Genomic DNA, 22372 nt, shown 5'->3' on the forward strand with positions numbered 1-22372 from the left:
GTGCACCGGCGCGGAATACTATCCAAATTGGAGGCAATATCTACGTGCACGTCTTACAGGCTCTTGTCTGCGCCGCCAGGTTCCGTAGCCGGCTGGTGACATCTATTCAAAATGGCGACGCCCTCCACATGACCCGTCTGGGGGAAGAAATCAAACCCAACCAGGCTCTCGATGTCGTACTTGGCGCCTTCGCCTTCGGCTCTGACCAAAACACCCACATCTCGTGCCTGCGTATGGACATTGCAGCTGACATAGAGGATTCTCTTTGGCGCGAACCTTCGCAGTTGTGCCAGGAAATCGGCGTCGCAGCCCTTGCGTGGTGGATCCAGCACCACGACCGTCTCGTCAGCGGGATACGTGACGCTCTTGAAAAGCTCACCGGCGTCAGCAGCGATGAACTTGCACCGATCTTCGCCGAGGCCGTTGAGGGAGGCATTCCTGCGGGCCGAGGCAATGGAATCGGCCGCGATGTCGATACCTGTCGAGTGTTGGAACACGGAGGAGAGGGTGATGGTGAAGAGGCCGGAGCCAGAGTAGGCGTCGATGAGGTACCTGATGGGGCTGTCGGATGGCGGAGGGAGGATACGCTCGCGGACATAGGCGGTGAATTTGGGGAGGATGGAGTTGTTGTTCTGAAAGAATGACCCGGCGGGATTTGTGAATATGTGGTTGCCGATGTACTCGGTTGTAGTGGCCTTGGAGTCGGTCTCGCAGGTTTTGATGTCGATGAAGTCGTCGCCCTCGGCGCGGGCGGCATAGGGAGGTAGTGCGTCGTCGTCTGGGGGCTGATCTCCGCCCTGAGAGTGCTTGGGGTATCGACGAGTGTTCTCGCGCAGCAAGATGGTCGCGCCGCGGTGGTAGTTTTGGAACTCGCTCCGCATGCGCTCTCGTTCGCGGGCCATTCCTAGGCGTACTGCGGAGGTGCCTATGGGGCAGTCTTCAACATCCAGGACCTTGCGCTTGCCCTTTTGCATGAAGCCTATGTCGGGACAGGATTCAAAGGACGCCTTGGCAGCCTTCCTCTTGCTTGGTCTGAAACCCGGAGGCCCGTCAAAGTGCGGCGTCAGCTTGGTGCGGTAGCCGTACTGCAAGGGACTCCCAATGGTATCCTGAATGGCGGGGACGAGCTCGGCGGGCAAGTTTGAAAAGTTGCGGTATGCCTTTTCGAGCACCCTCTTCTTCAGCTTGAGCTGCTGGACGTAATCCAGCATCTGGAACTGGCAGCCACCGCAGGACGAGAAGTACTTGCACTGGATGCGGGCGTCGTCACGCAAGGACGAAGGTCTGACGATGGAGATGAAATCTGCGACAGTTTGATGTTCTCGAGGAATGTGGCGGAAGACTTTGACTTTGGCAATGTCCCCTGGTACGGTGAAGGGGACAACGTAGACTTGGGCTGAGTCAGAACGCATGGCGAGACCGTCGCCGGTGGAGGAGAGCTCGAGCACTTCAACCTCGGTCTCGGTGCCTTGGTCAGGCAAAGACTGGTCCTCTTGGGATGTGCCGTCTGTCTCTTCAGAGCCGAGCATGATGCCTCTTGATGCCAACAGGGCTTTAATATCATGTCGAAGAACCTCCTCTGACGAACCCTCTGTGATGTTCTTCTCCCGCTTCGTCTTCTTGCCTTTCCAGGGCCTAGGAGCATTGCCATTGGCGTTGTGGGGACGTTTGAGACGGTCTCGACCATTCTGAGCGTGTATCGGGTGCTGGTTCTCTACCGAGGTGGCTTTTGTAGAAGCTGGAGGAGCAGCATTTATTGTTGATGCCATGCCGAAGGTCGCAAACGGGCGGAAAAGAGCGTGAGCCGGCGGTTTGATGAGACGTCCCCAGGGTCGCATCTGCGTTTCCAAAGCAGAGGTGTCAGAAGATAAGACTTGTTTTACTTCATCTTGCTAGCAGTCTTGCAGTTGCTTGATGTATTCGATGTTGTGATAAAAAAAAAAGAAAAAAAAAAGAAAAAAAAGAATAGAATACTAGAAAAGAAACAGCCGTCAGCCAATGAGCGAATGGGGTTGCTTGCCATGTGCAGGAAATAAAACCACCTACTATTGGTCGATGGCACTTGCCTGCGCTTTGAATTGTACGACGCAGTCTGGCTCGGTCCTTCCGCTGGCTGCACTTCACTTGGGGCGGGGGATCGACTCTGGCCAGGACCCATAAAAAACATGAAACCACCACACCAGTTGAGATCTACAGACACACACACACACACTCTCGTCTACGCTCCCGGACCATGTCCGCGTGATGGCGCAGAAGCTCTTGCCAAGAAACCAACCACCTGGCCGCCGATGCCGCACTACGCACACCCAAGCCATCATGATCCGTCATGGCCCCTGTGAGTGGCCGCCGACGGACTCGACCGAGTCTGATCTAACCCGGGCCACACTATATATGATTTAGCTAGTGTGGAAATGGAGTTCAACGTCGAAATGTCATTGTCGGGTCTGGACGCGGCCAGATTAGGCTCTTTCGTGTCCTTTGACACCTTGGTTACGCATTCTCATCTCGCACCGGCCGCTTATGAGCCGCCCATCGTCGCGGATACCAATCCTTTGACATTTTGCGTTCGCGAGTCGTGACCCAACTTCCCGCCCCCTCCATGTCGTCCCGATGAGTGAGTAGTTTTGCACTGTGATTCTTTTAATAAATGTAGCACACTGACTCGGAGAACCGCGAGTAGAAATTTTCACGCCACACCTTGTCAGCCTGTTGCTGGCTTCTCTCACAAAATATGGCTTCATTCAGGGCAGTGCCCTGCCGGAAATTGTCCTTAGGCCAGCCGCAGAGGGATCAGTCGGTGCCGTCGCCAGCGAGAGCATGGAGTGTAGTGCCATAGGCAGAGACTTGTTGGCTCGAGGAGTCAGTTTCCCCCCAAGATCTCACCGCAAGGACCGTACTGACTTTGGGCCGACAGGGCAATGCCGCAGATGCCTTGGTAGGAACAACATTTTGTGTCGGCGTCGTCGGCATGTACCACTCTGGCATTGGCGGAGGTGGATTTGCAATGATACGCGATCCAGAGGGCAACTATGAGGCAGTCGACTTCAGAGAAGCCGCTCCCGCAGCAGGCCACGAGGACATGTATCAGGGTAATGTCCCTGGAAGCATATACGGAGGCTTGGCTGTGGGAGTACCGAGTGAGGTTCTTGGACTGGAGTACATTCATGGTAAATACGGCGTATGCTCATCCCCAACTTTCGTATGGCTTTGCTGGTGCCAACTCATCGTGCAGTCACTACCATGGAAGACGGTCATGCAAGGCGCCATTCATGTCGCCCGTTACGGCTTCAGGAGTATGTGTTTCCGACATCCCGGTGCTCAGAGTCTATGGAAACCGTCGGCAACTAACAAATAATATCCAAGTTTCAACCGATTTTGTGGGCTATGTCGAACGCACTGTTGAAGGGAAGCCCAACTTTTTGGTGGAGGATCCCAACTGGGCTCAGGATTTTGCTCCAAACGGTCCGTTTACCCAAACGTTCAGCCTTACATTTGCTAACTAATATTACAGGAACTCTTCTCCAAGTCGGCGACATCATGACAAGAAAGCGCTATGCAAAGTATGTCTGTTTCTCTGACGCTCTTCTTCTCGATACTAATCTATTCTCCCCAGTACTCTCGAGAAGATCGCAAACCAAGGAGCCAAGGTCTTTTATACCGGCGAACTCGGTGCGCCCCCCCCTCCCTCCCATTTTTGGTTATGTCGTAACATGCCACCGGGTTAACACATATTCAGCGGAGACGTTGGTCAAGTATATCCAACAAACAAACGGCACCCTGACGCTATCCGATTTCAAGAACTACAAAGTCATAAGTCGACCCGTCAAGAACGTCACATACCGCGGTCTTAACCTGTACACTATCGGCAGCCCCGCCGGCGGCTCAATAACTCTCAATATTCTTAAAATCATGGAGAATTTCGACCTTGCAGATTCGCGAGACGCCAATCTCACATCTCACCGCTTTGTGGAGGCCATGCGCTTTGGGTACGGCGCTCGTGCTGAGCTTGGTGATCCAGCGTTTGTCAAGGGGATGGATGAATACGAAGCACATCTGTTAGACGAGGCTCATGCCAGGCATGTTAGGGAGCGCATTTCAGATGAGCAGACTCTCCCAGTGAAAGAGTACGATCCCAAGGGAGTGGAGCTACCGGAGAGCCATGGGACGTCGCACATTGTCACAGCTGACAAGTCTGGCATGGCAACGTCGCTAACTACGACTGTGAATTTGCTCTTTGGTGCGCAAATCATGGACCCATCATCTGGTATCATTCTGTATGTGCTCACTTCCCGTGGCATGACTCTACATCCCATCCGCATCTAACATTTGATAGCAATAACGAAATGAATGACTTTTCTATTCCCGGCATCCCCAACGAATTCGGCTTCGAGCCCTCCGTCGCCAATTTCATTCGGCCCGGCAAACGGCCACTATCCAGCGTGACTCCCGTCATTGCTGAATTCCCCGATGGCAGATTGTTTGCCACTGTCGGAGCAGCGGGTGGCTCCCGCATCATTTCTTCCACTGCAACTGCTCTATGGCATACGATTGAGCATGACATGTCCATGAGAGAGGCGCTCCGCGAGCCACGTCTTCACGACCAAGTAACGCCGAATACCGTACTTGTCGAATACGGGTTCGACGCTAGAACAGCAGCAGGGCTCATGGAGAAGAAGCACAACATTACATGGGTGAGACCAGGCTTGAGTGCTGTGCAAGGCATCAGGAGGCTGGATGATGGGTTATTTGAGGCGGCGAGCGAACCTAGACAGAAGAACAGTGGGGGATTGGCGATATAGATATGCATGTATGCCTCCTTAGATTAGAACGGTCTGTTTCATCTTGTGCTGTACATGTATTATTCTCGGTGATGGTGTGTCTATGTGGTAGAGATGGCCCTGCAATCTAGCGAGGTCTTCACCGTACCCTGGTTCGTCGGAACCATAAGCATAGAAACAGGCGGACAGACGGACACGAAAGATAGTTAAATAAATAAGATAAAATGAAAGCAAACAGTACCAGGAAAACAAAGAAAGTAAATGCACAGAAAACTCGGGGTATCTCCTGGTCTATATATGATGTTAACCAGACGCTATGAAATCTTGTCCTATGTTGTCATTGCCACCAGGCGGCTCGTTTCATAAACCCATTTCTTGGCAAACTCTTCCTCGGTGAATCTGATAGCCGACTTGCGGGCGCGCCTGCGCATAGCCAGCGGGTCAGACTGAGAAAGAGCCTTTTCGAAACCCCTGGCAAATTCTTCCTCGCTGGTTGCGTGGTAGCCTTTTTAAAGAGAAGGAAAGATTAGCTCGGCCTGTTGCTCGTCAATGTACAGAAGGGGACCAGATCCTGAATCCTTACCAGTTGGTTCTCCATCCACCTCAACGACAATGTCGAGCTTCGGCCCACCACTGTCGTGAACAACTGAAATGAGACCCGCCGCCTGGTACTCGACTACACCTATACCAAAGTGTTCGTTCCACATGCCATTGACGCCAACAGAGGCCTTTCTCAACCAATCGAGAATCTCTGGCCACGAGGCATCGAGATGGAACACCACGTTGGCCTTGATGCCGAGCTCGTTGACAAGCAATCGAAGTTGGTAGACCCTCTTGGAATCTTGATCGTCTCGGACGCTGCCGATGAGGACAAGCCGCGCCTTCTCGGCAGCCTTGCTCTTTGCTTTTAAAAACTTGGCAAAGGATTGCAAAATGAGCTGATGGTTCTTCTCGGGTCGAAATTGGGCAATGTACACGAGAATGTGGTCTCGCTTCTCCTCACTCGCCTCAGATACTTCTACTTCTTGCTCAAGCTCGCGAACAGCCACAGGCGGATATACGACTACAACAGGATGGTTCCTGTCCTTTTGAGCTCTGTACGGTCCCCATAAGCTCTGGACATGGGCCTGTGTCCAGGTAGAATTGGTCATGACGACGTCAACCGAGGAGCCGACCCATGAATAGACCATGGCAAACAAGCGCCAGTACGCCCTCTTGACAAGTCCACGAGTCCCCTTGCCCTGACCAGCATTGACCCCCTGAGACCCCACCGCAGAGGTCGGGTCGAGAGAGTCCAGCATGTCGGTCGAAATGGTAGGGTAGTGGACATAGGCGCCGGTAGGGACGTTTGGAAAGAGGAACTTGCATAGCCCCAGGGCAAAGGCATATCCCATGGTGTCGATGAAGATGTCCGGAACGAGCAGGGAAAAGGCGTCCCAGGCCAAGATCATGGAGCCAAGTGATTGCCCGAGCAAGGTGAAGTGTGGCCAGCTCGAAGCAAGAACCCAGTGGCGTTTGGAAAGATAGAGAAATTGGACAGTTGGCGGGTGAAGACGAATATTAAACCGGCTCTGGAACAAAGTTAGCATGCCGACGACACGACCACGAGTGAGCATGATATAAAAGGGTCAAACAAACAAACCTCCACACGGTGCAGTATGGCGTCCTTGGTCACATTATGATCTCCCGTGTACACGACGCACTTGGCTTTTGGCCAACGATCCTGAGTGGCGCGAATAGCAGCCCACAGCACTCGCTCCCCGCCACCGCCAGCGTTGCTGTTATGTTTATCAGCCTTTGGTCCATTGTTGTCATATGGCGGTTGAGTTGGCGTACCAAAAGGGGTGGAAAAATCCAATAACGCCATCCCAGTTCTTTGATAGCTTGGCGTCTCGGTTCTCTGTCTTCAGACCGGTACTGTCAACAGCCTCAGCTTCAACCGCGTCACTCGAGGTCGTCTGATTTGTTTCAGAGCTGTCTTTGCAGTATTTTTCGTCTTCCTCGTTCATGAAGGAGATGAGATGCGTTCGACGACCGCCAGTTCTCTTGCGCAGTGTGAAACCTAGGAATCGACCAATTCGATTGGCAATGATGGGGACCACGACAACGAGGAGGAATGGCGACGAGGCCAGAAACGTCACGACCAAGGCAAGCATCTTTGGATCCATGCCAAACGAAAAGGACCTTTGAGCCGTCGGGGCTGTGCAGGCATCAGGCATGGCGAGCAGAGGCGAGAATGAAGGGGGCGAGGCGAATCGGACGAAGCTGGATTCAGGGTGTCGGCGGTGGAAAAAAGACAGGGGACAGACGTCGATGGATGTGATCCGCGCTGCGGGGGGTCGGAGGGTTGGAGAGGTCGAGATGTGGCCAGCTTTCAAGATCGTGAGAGGTAGACAAGGAATAAGTTAACAAGTCGACTAACTGGATGGTTCGCGGTGGGGAGGGAGAGGCTCCAGTCTTGGTTGACTGTTGATGCCGGCGTTAACAAGGAGTTGCCAGCGGTGCCATCGGTGCCATGGGCGCCCTTCGATGTTGAGGGCTTGCTCGCTGCTCGGTGATGATGCTCGACAGCGTGCTGTCAAGACAAGGTCGGGTCAGGTCAGGTCGGGTCAGGTCAGGTCAGGTCAAGACATGCATCACGACTCGCGAGTCGCTGGCGCCTGGGAGCACGTCTGGTAGCTTTGACGTGCGGAGAGAGGGTCCCAAAGCCAATGCTTCTAATGCAGGGCAGGTGCAACGTGTTGTGCTGCTGCGTCAGCTGAGCCGTGCCCGCGATCCGTCACGTGCGGCGCCCCAACGACCCCCCAAGGCTCAGCCCCGGCCGCCTGGGAGCCCTGGCCGTCCCCACGTTCGAAACTGGCTTGGAGCTTTTAACGAGCCACCCATCACTGTCGCATCTTTTGATACTCCGTATCCATGTCCCCCTTTCCTTTCCATACCTGCCTATTAATGCCTAGGCATGTGCTAGGCATCTGGGCCTGTTGTGTCTGGTGTGAAGGAGGGGGGAGAGTTGTTGACCCCCGTCGCTTGAACCTCAACTGATGCCTCGATACTCCGGCCTGGACCTCAAGCCTGCGTCTCACGGGATGCATCGCAGCCTCAACCTCAACTCACAGTCACAGCAGCCAGTCAGCGGCTCTCTGCTCTCACCGATACCGCCCTCGACCTCAGCCACGGCCCATCATGAACGCATTTCATAAATCGGCGCCAGGACTCACTCTCGCCCAACTGACGAGAGTCACAGCCGCAAGACTGCCGTCTCATCCTGTCCCGAAACCTCGCCCTAGTCCTCTCTTGCGCCGCCATTCCCACCTCTCGGCCGTAGGAGATGCCGTCATCTTCACCGCAAACAGCATCTCGTCCATCCACAGCGCCGGCGTCCCGTGGTACTTGTCCATCCCGCTCGTCGCTCTCGGAGTAAACTTTTCCCTCCGCCTGCCCATTCAGTACTACACGCGGCGGCTGGTAATCAAAAGAGGCGCACTGAACCCGCTCGTGTCAGCATGGGGCTCACGTCACGCCGCCTCCCTTCCAAGGGGACAGGGTGAGCAGGCAGAGCGTCTGTGGAAACTGCGCGTCGCGGGGCTCACAGAGAAGTCCCGCAAGAGGATATACAAGACGTTCCGGGTGCAGCGGTGGAAGACTCTGGCGCCGTTCCTGAGCATGGTGCCCTTTGTCGTCGTCTCGGAGGCGCTGAGACGCCTTTCCGGCGCCCCCATGGGGTGGATAAGTCATTCGGTTGGATTGGCGAGCACGGACAAGGTGTCTGCCGCCTTGTCGGATGCGAGTGGCTTGTTCAACGAGGAGCTCGCGCGTGGCGGGTGCTTGTGGTTTGTGGATTTGACGGCCATGGACCCTTACTATGCCCTGCCCATGCTGTGTTCGGCCTTGTTGGCGCGAACTTCTTGGGCGAGGTTATCCAAGGATCAGCTGGCCGCCTTGTTGAGCCTTGACGGGTCCCCGGCGCCAAGGACGCCCGTGGCGAGGATTCAGACAGGTGTCGGCCGGGCATTGCTCTTGGTTCCGCTGTTCCCCATGCTGTTTGCCGATCTTCCAAGCGCCATCTTCTTATACTGGGCGACTACGTTTGCGCTCAACGACGTGAACGAGTCCATCTTGGAGAGGGCCATTCCCAGGCAGGCTCCCAGACTCAAAATGGTCCAGAGAATACCCCCTGCACTGCCGTATTTACGGCCAAGTCACGCAGATGAGGGCAAAGGCGCAAGGTCGGTGCACTAGGAATATGCTATTAGGATGGAGCGGGCCTTGGGAGAAGTGCCGGCTCGCGTGTACATTATAGCATCGTCATCAATCAGGCTGTGTACATGTAAAAATGAGAAATAACATCCCGCCCGTAAAACTCCAAACTTTGCGAAATGGAATAAATGGAAACAAGACAGTTCTATCGCGCGGCCCGGCTTTGGTACATCTATCCCAGAACAATCGCCAAGACGACAATGGTCAGAATAACAGCAAGAATGAGAAGCAAGCAGCAGCTCTTGTTCCGAGCAGCCTTTTGATACCTCGCCGCTTGGCGGGTCTCCCTCTCGGCGCCCCTGGTAGCATCGTACGTGTTGTCCACGTTTTCGGCAATGGTACGGATGCTCTCGTCCTGCTCCGAGACCATGTGCGCCACTTGGCGAAACAAGACGTTCAAGTCGCCAACGCCCTGCTCAATGTTGCGGATCTCCTCCTCTCGTTCGATGATGAGGGCTTCCTGAAAGTCGACTTCGTGTTGAGGTGCCATGTGCGATAGTTGTTGCTGCTGCATAAGCTGCTGCTGCCCTTGACTGCCGCCCCCTTCTCCATGCGCGTGGGCTTGTTCGGAGTCGTGAGCCGCTCTTGCGGCGCTGACGGATGCCTTTTCCTTGTCTAGAGCCTTTCTCTGTAGATCCTGAAACTCTTGGAGGGCGGCCTGGAAGTCGCTCGACACCTTGGTCTGCTCGTACTTTTGCTGTTTCTATTCAGTCTTGTTAGCGGACCGAGCTATGCTTATGAGGGGCATTTCGTCCGACTCGACGAACCGTCAGGTCCTCCCAAGTCTGAAGCCGCTTCACGCCCTCGCCAATCTCCCTGCAAAGGTTCCGCGCGTTTTCCATGGTCTTGTGCACGCGCTCGCGCAGGCGAGGCGTATCCTTCTTGGTGCCCAGCACGCCGACATTCCTGGAAAGATCGCGGTTACTTGTCAACAGCGTCTGCAGCTTGGCCTTGAGTTCACGCTGGAGGTGCTGGAAGTCCGGGTCGTCACTGTACCCGCCAGGCCGGCCGGACTCGAGGTTGGAGAGTTGATCGAACGACATGCCGGCGCTCGCTATACCGGGCGAGGGTGGAGTCGAAAGGGAAATGATGGACGCTCACAGTGAGAGAAATAAAATGCCGGCGCGGGCGTAGACGATGCGAGTGTATGCGAATGCGGTGTGATGTGTTTGAAGTGAGTGTTGCCTTGAAGAACCTACTCCGTACAATGACCTCCACAACAGACCACGGGAGTCGGGGCGCCGAAGCATGCGTCAAGTCGACAAAAAGGTGGGGCGTCGCCATGCACCAAGCCGGAGCAGGTGCCCATCCGCGCCTGCCTGGCAGCCAGCAAAAGGCCATTATCACCACGTGATCGCTACGGCGCATTCCGTAATCGGTAGTACCTTCGTATTGTAGCTCCACAGGTCCACAGCTGCGCGTTGCACGCTCATCAGCATTGAACTCCAGGCTCGTGCATGCGGTGATTGATTTTTATTATTTACCCGTTGCTCACCTCAGCCCCCGTCACCTCGAACCTCCTCCCGTCAGGCAATGCGAATGCGCCGTCATCATGGCGGGCGCCCCAGTGCGAAGAGCTTCTTACAAGGACACTTTGCAGCCTGCTCTTCATAGGCGCTTTTCCTCAACCGCCATTCTTTTGCTGGCCGTGTCGTATTTGGAAGCCTTGCTCCTTGCCAATTGGAGCTCATGTTTGTTCCGCCTCGTCCATGCATCCACGTTCTAAGCCGTTTTGCTGACACGTCCTTCATCTCTGCAGATTTCTGGTCATGGTTCCCATTTGGGCCCGTCGGCTTCCGAACCCTGCTCATCTTCTCTTGCGGACTGTCGATTCTCATCCTCCGGATCGCACATTACCATGTCGGGCTGAAGACGACCGAATCCGGGTTGCAGGGCCTCATATCTTCCCTGCTTAGCCTTTCAACCTACGAGACTGCTTTTTGGTACTGCACGTCGAGCTTTCTCTTCTGCGCCATCTTCCTTTTCTCCATGTCGGAATCTTCGAACCTGCGCTGGATCACCTACCTGAGTGGCAGTCGAGCACGGGTGAACGAGAGACCCTTGTTTCTTGCTTGTTATCTGGGCGTCTGTGCTCTTTTTCAGACCATTACGCACTACAGATTCGATATCGACCGCCTGGATTTCAACGTCTCCAAACGCCAGGCTAAAGTCCAGCAAGCCGCCCTGGGCGTCTTGCCCCAGTCTTTCCAGATCGTGCTCTTCCAGCTTCCTGGCACTCTTGCACGATGCACACAGCAAGCTGTCTCGGCTCTGTTGATGTGTCTTTTTGTATACTACTTCGTCCTGCGATCCTTTGCCTGGGGCTGGGCTTTGGCCTTGCTCCGCCCGTTCTACAGTTTACCCAAGACCAACATTGTCCCAGCTACCTGGCCGACCGACATATACTTGTTGGTGCGCTGCATATATGCAGGGACACTGATGCAGTTTGTGTGGGCGGCGGGAAACACAGCCTTCTCTGTGTTCATGGTCAGAGAGCCGCTCAAAAACGGCAACCCTTTGACATCAGAGTCCAAGGACCCAAACGGCAGTCTCCTGAATGGGCTCAAGAGCAAGAAACTCTCCATCAAGGTGAGGCGCCACTTCACCCCTCGTCAATTTTTTTGTATAGTGCACGACTGACAGAGCGCTAGTCTTTTGCCATGTGGGAGCTTGCTCTCATTGCTCAAAATTTTGAGGTGAGGCGACAGGCCATCTTCTGTGACATTGACCGCAAAGATGGCCCGATGTGGTCACAAGTCTATGCCATCTGCATGGGGCTTTTGAAGCAAATTGAAACTCGTGTTGATGAATATGGAAAACCGCCACCGTCGGCTTTTGCACAATCCAATCCCATTGTCGAGGCGAGACAACGTACGGCAGCTCCACTTCGACAGGAGCCCATCTTCACTAGTAAAGGCGAGACGCCTGGGCTTCTCAGCGGAGTGGAGAAGGCCTTGGACCAACTTGTCAGAAGTCCAGGTTCATCTCCAGTGTCCGAGCTCAGTCCCTTGGCGAAGAAGACGTGGAGGGATGCCAAGGACAGGGTGCTAACGAAGGAGCAGCAGGAAGCGCTGTCTCCTGAGCATCTGCGAAGCGAGTTGGGCAACTGGATGGCAGGTCTCGTGAGAATTGACTACATTGGCCGTCTGTTCCGCCACGATTTCCGCACTCGAGTTTCCGGGGTCATGCTGGGCACGCCATACGCCGAACCAACCTTGTACGCCAACGCTGCCCAAGCTCTTTGTCTGTTGGCAGTTCACAGTCTCGCTGAAGACGTATTCGGAAACGTCCACAGGGATGTTCCCAGCATCATCCGCACCCTGACCGCCGTCATACGGAAGGTTGAAGGCCTGGTTCAACGCATTCCTTTGCACTGGACTGACGCGAGTGGTACCAATGAGTCACCAGAGGTGGACCAAATTCTAGATGCCTTGAGGGGCGGTTTGGAACAGGTCGTCACCAAATTTGAGCCATACAGCAACGATCTTAGGCTATCGCTTGGAGACGTTCGCTTGGCCAAGGAGGCCATTCTGATGCCCGAGAGGCAGGCTCCCGAAAGAAAGGAAAAGGAAGCAGTGGTGAAGCCCAAGACGATTGATGAGAAGAAGATGGAGCCGGCAAAGCAACGGCGGGAGTTTAAGCGCGCGGAAATGGAACAAACAAGATAAAACTGGGCTCGGGGCCGGATAGGCGCAAGGGATATGCCTCCGTTACGATACCCAAGTGGTAAAGAAAACGCATTTTGACACATGGAATAGATGGAAGTACGTGCCTGGAACAAGCACATTGTCGCACAGCAGCCATTAACTATTTCCGGCTTGTCAGTACGTAACTGAATAAGATGGTTGTTCTGCCAAGGCGGTATGGCATTGGAACTGGCTCTGGTTGGCTGGCGCGGACCCCAGCCGAGGCCCACTTCCCCAAAGCAGCGACGCCATAAGTTACCGTACTCCGTACTCCAGCTCACGACTCTTTCGCCATTGCTTCTTGCTCCTACTCCATAACGCAAAAACGCCAGTTCAGCAACCGACGCAACGTTGCTTCGCAAGGACGAGCACGCTTCCCCTGCAGCCATGCATCCTTGGCTTACCGACATACCCAAGGCGAGATGCTAGATGCCATGGCCAGTACTCGGACTCGGACGAGACAGCCATGCAATTTGGACGCTTCTTCTTCCGCTTCCTCTTTGGATCGGCGTACATACTCTTGTTCCTCGGACTCTTCGGGCTGCTTCTCATTACTCCCGGCGATGCCATCCAACGATCGCTCGGCAACGGCCAAAACTACAATGTTCTCATTGTGACGATCTCATACGTGGTGACCGTCATTATCGTGGTGTTTGTCTACGTCTTGCGACTGTATATTACAAAAACGGCGATTGCTGCGATTCCCAAAACGTGGGTTCCCATTGAAAAGGGGGATGTGAAGGATATTGTGTACAAGATGATCCACGGGGGGTTGAGTCGAAGCGCGGCGATTGCATTTGCGGCTCGACCCAGGGAGCAGACCAACTCGGATGACGAGCCAGGCGGAGCTGAAAATGCCGAAGCGAGAGCTCGAGCCAGTGTTGGTCTGAAGAAGACCAAGATGGCAGCAGCGGACTTGGACTTACCACCTCTCCCCAAGCGGCCTGTGTGGGGAGAGATTGAGCACCATGGCTGGGCGTCGCCGAACTCGCCTGATCTGCGGAATCTGCAGTACAGCAGTGTCATTTCGGAGTTGGCGAATCTCGTTGAAGCCAAGGCAATGGCAATGGCCCCTACTGAGGAGCAGGGCTTGGGAACAGACGCGCCTGTGGTTGACCCCGAGGCTGTCGGGCTGCTGCAGCGCACGGCGAACATGACGATGCGGGAATACATACACCATCTTGGGAACGCCGGCGTGATTATCATGAACGACACGACTTCTCAGTTTCTCGCACAGTACGAATGCGCGCGCTTCTCCAACCGGCCCACATCCAACCAAGAGTTCCGTTCCTTGATGCACCTGTTTGCCGAGATGCTACGGGGCATGCAGCCGTTGGATGTGGACTTTGTCAACACGTCGGAAGAGACGAGCCACGGATGGGGCCCGTCGGAAAGTGACATTGATAACGACGCGCCACTGGATACGACGGATCCGCCGTCCCCGCGAAGCAGTATATCGCGAGCTGGGACAAGGAGCACGCACAACTCTGTGCGGCGGCCACCGTTGCGCACCCCCTCTGCACAGGGACGGAGCTTCCGAACCGCCCCCAACACGCCGGGTAGTGGGAGGATTGCCGGGTCATCTGAGAAATCGAGCGAGAATAGCTTTGCCCAGACAAGACGACAGTACCCGGCCAGTAAAGCGTCGAGCTCGAGTCTGAGTTCCAAGGCTGCGAGCGCGGCGAGTAGCAGCGACGCGGGGTCCGTAATCCGTCTCGCTACAAGGGAAGACGATGATGGGCTTCCGTACGTGCTGAACCTGAGGCCGACGACGGCTGGCAGTTGACGATGGGGTGGCCGCGGGATCCCCTGTACATGTTGCTACGCACCCTTTTTGGACAAAGGACGGAATCATGGTTATCTGAAGGGCCCCTGGATATATATGGGCGGCGGATGCATGAGTGCATTCTCCACGACGGTGGATGACAAGAGAAAGTTGCGCAGCATGTCTTGCAGGACTGTAGGGATGCAACTCTTGGGTTTGAGATGGGAACAACATGATACAGTAGTGAAGAGATGAAATCAAGAAATCAAAAAATCGAGCATCCATGACGGTACGCCGACGAGCTACGGAGGAGTTGGCTCCAAATTCACCAAAAGACAAAAAAGTACGGGCTCCCAAAGCGAAGCCCCACCACCCAACAACAAGCCTAACCGACAACTTGGACCGCTTCGTTATCTGGCGTCGCTCCCCACCTTTGGCAAACTCTTTTTTTCCAACCTCCAACCTCCGTCCGACATCCAACCTCGGACCGGGAGCGAGCCTCGCCTCCTCGCACGGCCATCAGTGATCACCATGTCATGCCCGCCAAGCCTGCGTCGCCACAACCCCACCGCAGATTGAGAAGCGACGCAAATCCCCTCCGCAAAGGACAGAAGAAGAAACATCCCTCGCCGCCTCGCCGGACCAGGAACCAGGAACCAGGAACCAGCGACGCGCGCACATCCTCGCCGCCCACGTGCGTCCCCGCCATGCCGGACAAGCCGCCACCGCTGCCCGTGGCCGTGGACCGCCTCGCCATATCCAACCGCCTGTCGATGCTGCTCGCCGACCGCTCCGCCCTCGCCAGGAAGCTGCTGGTCCCGCGGTCCTCGGGGGCGCCCCGGCAGCCCCCTGGCCGCGGGGGGACTCGTCTCGCCGCCGCCGCCGCCGCCGACGACGACGACGGCACGTCGCCCGGGGCCCCTGCGAACCAGGGCGTGGGCTACGTCCCGGAACGGGCGGGGCGGGACGCGAAGCACGAGGACAACAAGGCGCTGCGGGCCAGGATGCTGGGCAAGCGGCGCGGGCGCGAGCGCGGGCGCGGGCGCGAGAGCAAGGGCGACGGCGACAGCGAGAGCGACGACGTCGAGGGCAGGGGCTCGCTGGGGAGGAGGAAGCGCCCGCGGAGGGGCGAGGCGGGCGACGGCGACGGCGACGGCGACGGCACGCAGGACCGCGCGCCCCGACGAGAGGACGCTTGTGGCGACGGGCCGCCGGAGACGGCGGGCAGCAGGAGCAAGAGGGAGCGGAGGCGGAGGCGGAAGCAAAAGACGGCGGACGACAAGAACGACGGCTGACGGACCCGAGTGCCCGCCCTCCCGCAGGGCAGGCACTCTAGACGCCAGACGCCAGACGCAAGACGCAAGACGCAAGACGCAAGACGCAAGACGCAAGATGCCGGCGACGCGGGACGCGCGAGCACACCGTGGGGAGCAGAGCCAGCGGCGGCGTTGTCGTCCCCCCCAACGGATCGGTCCTACGTCCTCCTGAGTCCTGGCAATGTAGGAACTTGTCAGGGAAAAGGAGAGAAAACCGGCAATCTCACGACCCAACTGCGCACATGCAAACAAACGACAAGGGCCCCGCGGAACAGACACACACGCACGTCCTTGCCAAAGCCGCCGTTCGATGAAGATTTTTTTTATATAAAGGCAAAGAGTCTGGTGGTATCTGTCACACACAAGCTTGATTCCCCATCACAAGTACGCCAGGTCCCTATGCACGGTATTCCCCTCGCTTCGTTTTCTCAGTATCCAACAAGTCCCCGCGCACATTATTCCCCCCCCCCGTGACGAGCGAATTATTCCTTGGCCCTCCCGCCCCGTGAAATATTGTTCCATAACGCGCCGCACAAAAATACACGGGCAGTTTTGCACCAGACGCAAAAAGAGAAGAAAAACACGCACACCACGTGCGTGCCCCGTTCCTGCAAGGCGTGGTCGAGGTTGAGGTTGACGGACCATTTCGGACCGACAACACTTTTTGCTTTTTGGCATCGCGTTCAATACCTAGGTAACTGTGAGGTGGGACGAGCCCGTCATGCCTTTGGTCGTTCCCTCAGATCCTGGCATCAACGGAATTCACGCATGTGTATATATATATGACGTTTCATTCGGCCCCAGGGCCCGAAAAGGACCGCAACGGCGGCAAGCTTGTAAATTCACGCCATTGACGTGGCGGACTGACAAAAATACCCCTCCTATGCTTCGATTACCTGCATTTTGGTGACATCATTGCATTCGTTTTCGTTTTCTGTCGTCGTCGCCGCGCGGATCTTCGTCCTCGTCTGACCTCTCGGCCGTGTCACTTGGGTTCAGGATGTGCGCCATGCTGCCTCTCCTAGTTTGGGGTGCCGACGAATCCTTGAATAGGGATCCTTTGGTGTCCCTGTTGCCTCCTGAGTTCCAGGACCACCCGCCAAATGCATCTGTATTCGCCCCATTGCTGCCGCCGTTTGCAGGTGCGTGCGGGGGTGGAGGGGTCGTGGGACGAGAATGCGGGTGAGAATGTGAAGCCGTCTGCAGCGAGTATGTCGACAGCGAATCTCTTATACGCTGGTCTTCCGAGGCCACTCTTCCAGGCGACGAGGGCCACGGGCCGGGAGGCGCGTTGGATGCTGAGAAGGACGAGGGCGTAGGCTGCCATCCATGGGCACGGATGTCGGCAGTAGTGTGTCTTCGAGCCAGGTTGCCGGGAGGTGTCTCCATGTTTGAGAGGGGATGCGGACCCGGGGGTGGCGGAGCCGCGGCGTTGCGGAGAGGTGAGGATTGTGTGTTGCTGCCACCGCCAATCGAGCCGTATGGACGACGCGCCCCGAGCGCGAGACCTGACGGTACACCGGGTCGGTACAAGGGCTGCCCTCGGGCCTGGGACTGCGGTACTGCCAGGCCACCAACTGGTCGTCTGGTGTCGTCTTGTGGCAGCTGCCCGGGTGACACGGGGGCGTTGTCGACGTTGCCAAAGTATTGCTGGCGACTTGCGAACGGCACGTCTAGAGGCTCGTCAACCGTCCGAATCATTTCGGCCTGTCGTTGTATCTCTGCTTGCAGACTCATGACTAAAGAAAAAAAAATTGCGTCAGCGTCGGCATCGACATCGGTGATATAATGTGCATGGCATCCGCAGCAAGCAGACGACGGAGCCGGTGCCATCGTGATCCAGGGCTGCGTTACGAGACTGTGGAGGCAACTCACCATCACGTTGAACTGCACTGTCCAGCGGCACCAGGGAAATTATGGCCCGAGCCAGTTCCTGGTTGAAATGGAGCAACCGACCCGTCATTTCCATTGCAGTCTGGTTTTTCAGGTGCATGTAGTGGGCGTTTTCTTCGCTTCGTTGCAATCGTGCGCTGACGTCGTAGAGAGTGTTCTCCAGATTGGAGAGCCTCGCGTCGATGCTCTCGGGGGGGATTTGGAGAGGCTCGGCAGGTGTACCGGGTTGCGAAGAGCTGGGCTTTGTGAAGTTGGTCTCGCGATGGACTAGAGCATGGCGACTGGCTCGTCGCTTGATGTCACGCAGTCCGGCGATGTCTCCCCGCTTAAAACTGCCATTGCCGTGCTTAAACTCCCACAGTGTCGTGTCGGGATTGCCAGTGTGGAAAACATCTCGTTCTTCAAGCCATTGTTAGCTGGTGTTTCAAGCCCGCGGCTGTGTAGGTTGGGGATGAGCTCTCCAGTACTCCGTACCCTTATGGAACCCGTACATGTTCAGCTGACGCACAAATGAGGAGATGTTGGTATGTTTGAAATATTGTCTATTTCGCCGTCAGCGACGGTGCAACAGCCCATCTCGGGAACAGCCAAGACGTACGACAAGACTTTGGAGAAATCGGCAGTGGGGGACATGACGAAGCTCTCCGCATTGGACGACCATGATATCAAGTGCTGAATGCTGGAGTCTTCCAGCATGCTGCGAATGCTGTCAGTGACACGTGCCCTTTCAACGGACAAGCAAAGGCTCTGGGTGGCAATGAAGGGTTCCTCAGTCTCACTTGTATAGCTTGTGGATGAAGGCAGTTTGTACAATCTTGGGCTGGTGAACAGTGGACGAGGCGGCGGTCGGCGGCGCGGGCATGTTGGATGACGAGTCGGCGGCGTTCCGGTCATTGTTGGACAGTTGGCTCGGGCGGTTGGCCGGCTTGCCATTGGTCTCACGGTCGGCCACATGGCTCGGAACAGAAGCGCCGGGAGAAGAGGCGACGTCCATGGCATCGGGGGCAGAGGTGGAGGTGGAGGTGGACATGGTGACGGCGAGCGCGGGGACGGGAACGACGCGAGTACCCATTGACCCCTCTGGTTCGTCTGTCGGCGGCTGCTTTTGCTTGTGTCGGTCGGGGGACGCCAAGTGGTAGCTATTGCCTTGGGCTGCGGCTGCTGAGGCGTCAGCATGCCATGCGGTCGGGTGAAGCAAAAATCTCGCAGCTGCGGGCTTGCGCTTGCGAAACCCGACGGGAGGCACGGCTCATCTGGCGGGGGGGGGAGGCGGGCCAGCTCACCTCATCTCCACAGAGAACGGCAGCCGGGCCAATGTAGCGTAGCGATATCAAGAAGACGCAGGCAGAAATGCGTGTCGAGGAACAGCGGCGTAGGCTCGGAATGGGAATGGGAATGGGAACGGGCGGCGTCTGCGGCGGCGGCGGCGGCGGCGGCGGTGGTGTTGGTGGTGACAGCGTCGCGGGCGGACTCGACGGGAGAAAGGGGAGTGAGTGCGCGGCGCGGCGCGGCGAAACGAGGCCGTCGAGGGACTCGTGGATCCCGGGATCCGTGGGAGCCGCCGACCTGGGGTGTCGCGCAACGTCGCAAAGCGATTCGATCAAGGCTGGATGTGCCGGGTGCCGGTGCCGTGGACGACGGTGCGGTCGACGCAGTGGGCGCGCCAAGCGGTCGACGAGCGTGCAAGGGTTCGGGGCTTTTGGAGGATGCCGCGAGAGTTGGTTGTCGAGGCGAGTTGCGAGGAGATCAATTCTGGAGACGGGAGTTGATGGGAGGCTGTTGGTTGGTTGGTTGGTTGGTTGGCGGGTTGTTTGGTTGGTTGGTCGGTTGGTCGGTCGGTTGGTTGGTGGATGGTCGGTTGGTTGGTTGGTCGGGAGAAGACCAGACTCAGGCAGGTGCACAGAAGAGAAGGAGGAAGGGTCGAGTTACGGAGTACTAGATCAGCGTTGGTCTGCCGGTCAAAGTCCGATACATGTCTGGCGCAGTCCGGGCGGCGCTGCGTTGGTGCTGCGTGCGTCCCTCGAGGCGTGCCTGACAACAGCGACGAGGCTTCCAGCGAGGCAAGGTGCAGATTGAGCCGGAGACTGATTGACGGCGCCGGGGTGCTCCATAGGGCCCCATCAGGCCTACCCAGGTGCTTGGTCAACGAATGAGTTGGCAGTTGGCTGCAAAAGGCACGAGGGCACGAAGCACCGCGCTCGGTCGTGAGGGCAAAAAGTACTTATACCCCAAGGTCCGAGGCATCGGTGCAAGGAGCCACAACTGGATGCTCAAGCGCTCCACGGAAAGAACGATGGACTGTTAGCACTCCGTTCCCAGGAAGTACGTACGGAGCACTCTTGCCTTGGCCAACAGGGAATCTGAACATTTGAGCAGCCCCAGCCAGCAGCGGCGCCGGGACATGGCATGGGACCCCCCGTTGAAGGTTGAAGCGTCTGCAGCTTGGGGCTGCTGAGCAACGTGGAACCCAATCTAGATGTGGAGCGTCTGGAGGCTCCGACGGCCAGCAGCAACGCGCACATGTCGGGTCAACAGGCACCAGGCACCAGGTAACTGCGTACCAGACAGCGGGCAGTTGAAAGAGTCTACTTTAGACGGCCGCTGTGTTTCCAGTTGCCTTTGCATTTCGATACCTCCCGCCTGCCGCCGACAACACGAGTCAAAGTCGAAACAGCCACTCGGCCGTGCAGCACGCAATGGGTAAGTTAAGTAGATAGAGCAAGACCTGAAGCAGGCCACGGCCCGGGTCCCAGGCAGCCGCAGTCTCAAAACAAAATAAAATAAAATAAAATAACAAATCCCTTGATAATTTCCCTCCTTCTGTTCGACGTCCTCTTTGTCACTTGGACCTTCCTTTCCTCCCTTCGCTCCATACCCGAGCCCATCTGTTTGCCGGCGACGCCGGTCCTCACTTCATCCAAGCTCCAGAAGTACGACACCTACTCGAGTACGTGGGCAGGTACCTGCATGTGAAGCTTTGGCCCACTCTGTCAGCGGCCTTGGCAGCCCCACGACCTCACGATACCTACCGAGGTCCAAGTACGTACCTTGGAAGTCTGTGGCAGAAGGGCACATCGAGTCTGCTCAAGTACTTACACAGTTACGTGACCTGGCAACTTTGTTGACTTTGTTGGAGGCTGACATGCGTGCTACGTATGTGGTATGTGCATGCATGCACGCACAACTCCCGTCCGTCTCCATGTGTCTCCATGTCGGTTGATCAGCCGCCGCTCTCCATGTCGATCCGGGACCGTCACGGTCAAAGGCCCAGAGGGCAAACCCATGTTTTACGCCAGTCCAGAACCTCTGTCAGCCATCATCGGCCCGAGCGAAGGAGCAGTGGTCCGCCAAGCTCGAGGCGTCGCGAGATGCGATTCATATAATGGTGCATATATTGCCCGGACGTCATCTATTCCCTGGCCGTGGCGATTCGTGCCCTCCGAGCCTTGCCAGCTCCCGCCCCATTCAGCGGCTTCCACAAACTTCGCCGGGTGACGGGACAAAACCCAGTACCTATAATTATCGTGGAAACACTCGCGTGGTATTCCGTAGCCGCACGCACGTATGCAGGTCCTGCTACCGGTTCCTTGGCTCCGAGAGTGTCCAAGGCATCGACCACGTCACCCCTGCGCCCCCCTGCCTGCCCGGGCCCCTGTCCATGCAGCCTCAGGCAGCTTGCGGAGAGCTCTTCGCCGCCGTGGGCATCATGATCAACAACCGTTTCGCCAACCGCCAACCGCGTCAGAGGCCTTGGTCGACTCCGACGCGCATTGGCCGGCACGAGGGGAGACTCGCCAGGGACAACCACCCAGCCGGAACCGGTCGCCTGGGACGCCTTCTCCGAGGCGCGGCACTGGAAAACCGGTATCGGCAGTTTCTGTGGATTTCGGCGCCTCGAAGGAATGAATAGTTGGTCATCCGGTGACTGGAGAAATATTCTGGACCCCCGCGACCTTTGCAAAAGTGCATGGACGGGAATCCTGTCCGTCCGGACCCGCCGCCGTCGGCTGGCAGTGTCGACAAGAGCCTTGAACATGACCTGAGAGAGGTAAAGACCTCTTGGTCATGAGCCTCTCTCTCCTCGAACGACAATAGGCTGACCTCTGGGTTCAAATCCGCTTGCCTTTTGCGCCTTAGCCAACGGCCCCTCGGGTCCAGGTAACTAACTACCTAACGTACTACTACGTACGCTCCGGAGCGGTCCCACGGGATGCCACGTAGTGTAACGACTAGGCGGTAATAGTCACAGGGTTGGATTGGGACTCGGAAGGCATGGAGACGAAGGAAGAAGGCGCCTCGCCCGGTCAGAACTCTCATCCGCTGTTGTTCTTCTGTTCGTCCTTGTCCCTCTCCCATGTCTCGACAATCCACGACTTCGGCTTGCCGCGCCTCCATTGCCAATGTACCGTAGAGGGGAAACGGTGTTCTGCCTGCTTGCCACGCCCTATAGTATATCGTGCTGTGGTGTGCCGTCGCGTATGAGTGTGTACCGTTACCGCACGGGCTCACTCCGCCACAAGTATTGGAGTTTATATCTAGATGATTCGCACGTCTTCCCAGAGAGGCTAGACCTCTCTCGCGCCTCTCGCGGCACGACTCAGTCGGGTCAAGGTCGTCGTCAAGCGCTCTCCACCAGGACGCCCGTCCATCCTTTGCAGTCGTTCCACGCACGTCTCC

The 22372-nt window shown here is 56.6% G+C and overlaps 9 protein-coding genes across 9 annotated transcripts; 5 read left to right on the forward strand and 4 right to left on the reverse strand.

The window, feature by feature from the left end:
- Positions 1 to 53: 53 nt before the first annotated feature.
- On the reverse strand, positions 54 to 1838 carry MAM_02911 (tRNA (uracil-5-)-methyltransferase; the record flags this gene model as incomplete). Its single annotated transcript, XM_040821710.1, has 1 exon — positions 54 to 1838. One exon carries the CDS (start codon positions 1836 to 1838, stop codon positions 54 to 56), a length of 1785 nt encoding a protein of 594 aa, XP_040680279.1.
- Positions 1839 to 2817: 979 nt separating this feature from the next.
- Positions 2818 to 4799, forward strand: MAM_02912 (Gamma-glutamyltranspeptidase; the record flags this gene model as incomplete). The annotated part of the gene is made up of 7 exons (XM_040821711.1): positions 2818 to 2859; positions 2915 to 3293; positions 3364 to 3462; positions 3512 to 3560; positions 3614 to 3669; positions 3737 to 4274; positions 4334 to 4799. The coding sequence occupies 7 exons, from the start codon at positions 2818 to 2820 to the stop codon at positions 4797 to 4799; spliced, it is 1629 nt and encodes a 542-aa protein (XP_040680280.1).
- A 308-nt stretch (positions 4800 to 5107) lies between these two features.
- On the reverse strand, positions 5108 to 6997 carry MAM_02913 (alpha-1,2-mannosyltransferase alg11; the record flags this gene model as incomplete). The annotated part of the gene is made up of 4 exons (XM_040821712.1): positions 5108 to 5283; positions 5362 to 6349; positions 6421 to 6556; positions 6615 to 6997. 4 exons carry the CDS (start codon positions 6995 to 6997, stop codon positions 5108 to 5110), a joined length of 1683 nt encoding a protein of 560 aa, XP_040680281.1.
- A 964-nt stretch (positions 6998 to 7961) lies between these two features.
- MAM_02914 (mitochondrial export translocase Oxa2) lies at positions 7962 to 9017 on the forward strand (the record flags this gene model as incomplete). The annotated part of the gene is made up of 1 exon (XM_040821713.1): positions 7962 to 9017. The coding sequence occupies one exon, from the start codon at positions 7962 to 7964 to the stop codon at positions 9015 to 9017; it is 1056 nt and encodes a 351-aa protein (XP_040680282.1).
- Positions 9018 to 9207: 190 nt separating this feature from the next.
- On the reverse strand, positions 9208 to 10078 carry MAM_02915 (SNARE domain containing protein; the record flags this gene model as incomplete). Its single annotated transcript, XM_040821714.1, has 2 exons — positions 9208 to 9738; positions 9803 to 10078. 2 exons carry the CDS (start codon positions 10076 to 10078, stop codon positions 9208 to 9210), a joined length of 807 nt encoding a protein of 268 aa, XP_040680283.1.
- Positions 10079 to 10587: 509 nt separating this feature from the next.
- MAM_02916 (nuclear envelope protein) lies at positions 10588 to 12703 on the forward strand (the record flags this gene model as incomplete). The annotated part of the gene is made up of 3 exons (XM_040821715.1): positions 10588 to 10726; positions 10795 to 11624; positions 11687 to 12703. The coding sequence occupies 3 exons, from the start codon at positions 10588 to 10590 to the stop codon at positions 12701 to 12703; spliced, it is 1986 nt and encodes a 661-aa protein (XP_040680284.1).
- A 484-nt stretch (positions 12704 to 13187) lies between these two features.
- MAM_02917 (uncharacterized protein) lies at positions 13188 to 14507 on the forward strand (the record flags this gene model as incomplete). The annotated part of the gene is made up of 1 exon (XM_040821716.1): positions 13188 to 14507. One exon carries the CDS (start codon positions 13188 to 13190, stop codon positions 14505 to 14507), a length of 1320 nt encoding a protein of 439 aa, XP_040680285.1.
- A 515-nt stretch (positions 14508 to 15022) lies between these two features.
- On the forward strand, positions 15023 to 15781 carry MAM_02918 (uncharacterized protein; the record flags this gene model as incomplete). Its single annotated transcript, XM_040821717.1, has 1 exon — positions 15023 to 15781. One exon carries the CDS (start codon positions 15023 to 15025, stop codon positions 15779 to 15781), a length of 759 nt encoding a protein of 252 aa, XP_040680286.1.
- Positions 15782 to 16714: 933 nt separating this feature from the next.
- MAM_02919 (flocculation suppression protein) lies at positions 16715 to 18725 on the reverse strand (the record flags this gene model as incomplete). The annotated part of the gene is made up of 5 exons (XM_040821718.1): positions 16715 to 17541; positions 17678 to 18094; positions 18170 to 18237; positions 18294 to 18419; positions 18475 to 18725. 5 exons carry the CDS (start codon positions 18723 to 18725, stop codon positions 16715 to 16717), a joined length of 1689 nt encoding a protein of 562 aa, XP_040680287.1.
- Positions 18726 to 22372: the final 3647 nt, after the last annotated feature.

Source organism: Metarhizium album (genome assembly GCF_000804445.1).
Source record: "Metarhizium album ARSEF 1941 chromosome Unknown scaffold_5, whole genome shotgun sequence".
NCBI classification, from domain to species: domain Eukaryota; kingdom Fungi; phylum Ascomycota; class Sordariomycetes; order Hypocreales; family Clavicipitaceae; genus Metarhizium; species Metarhizium album.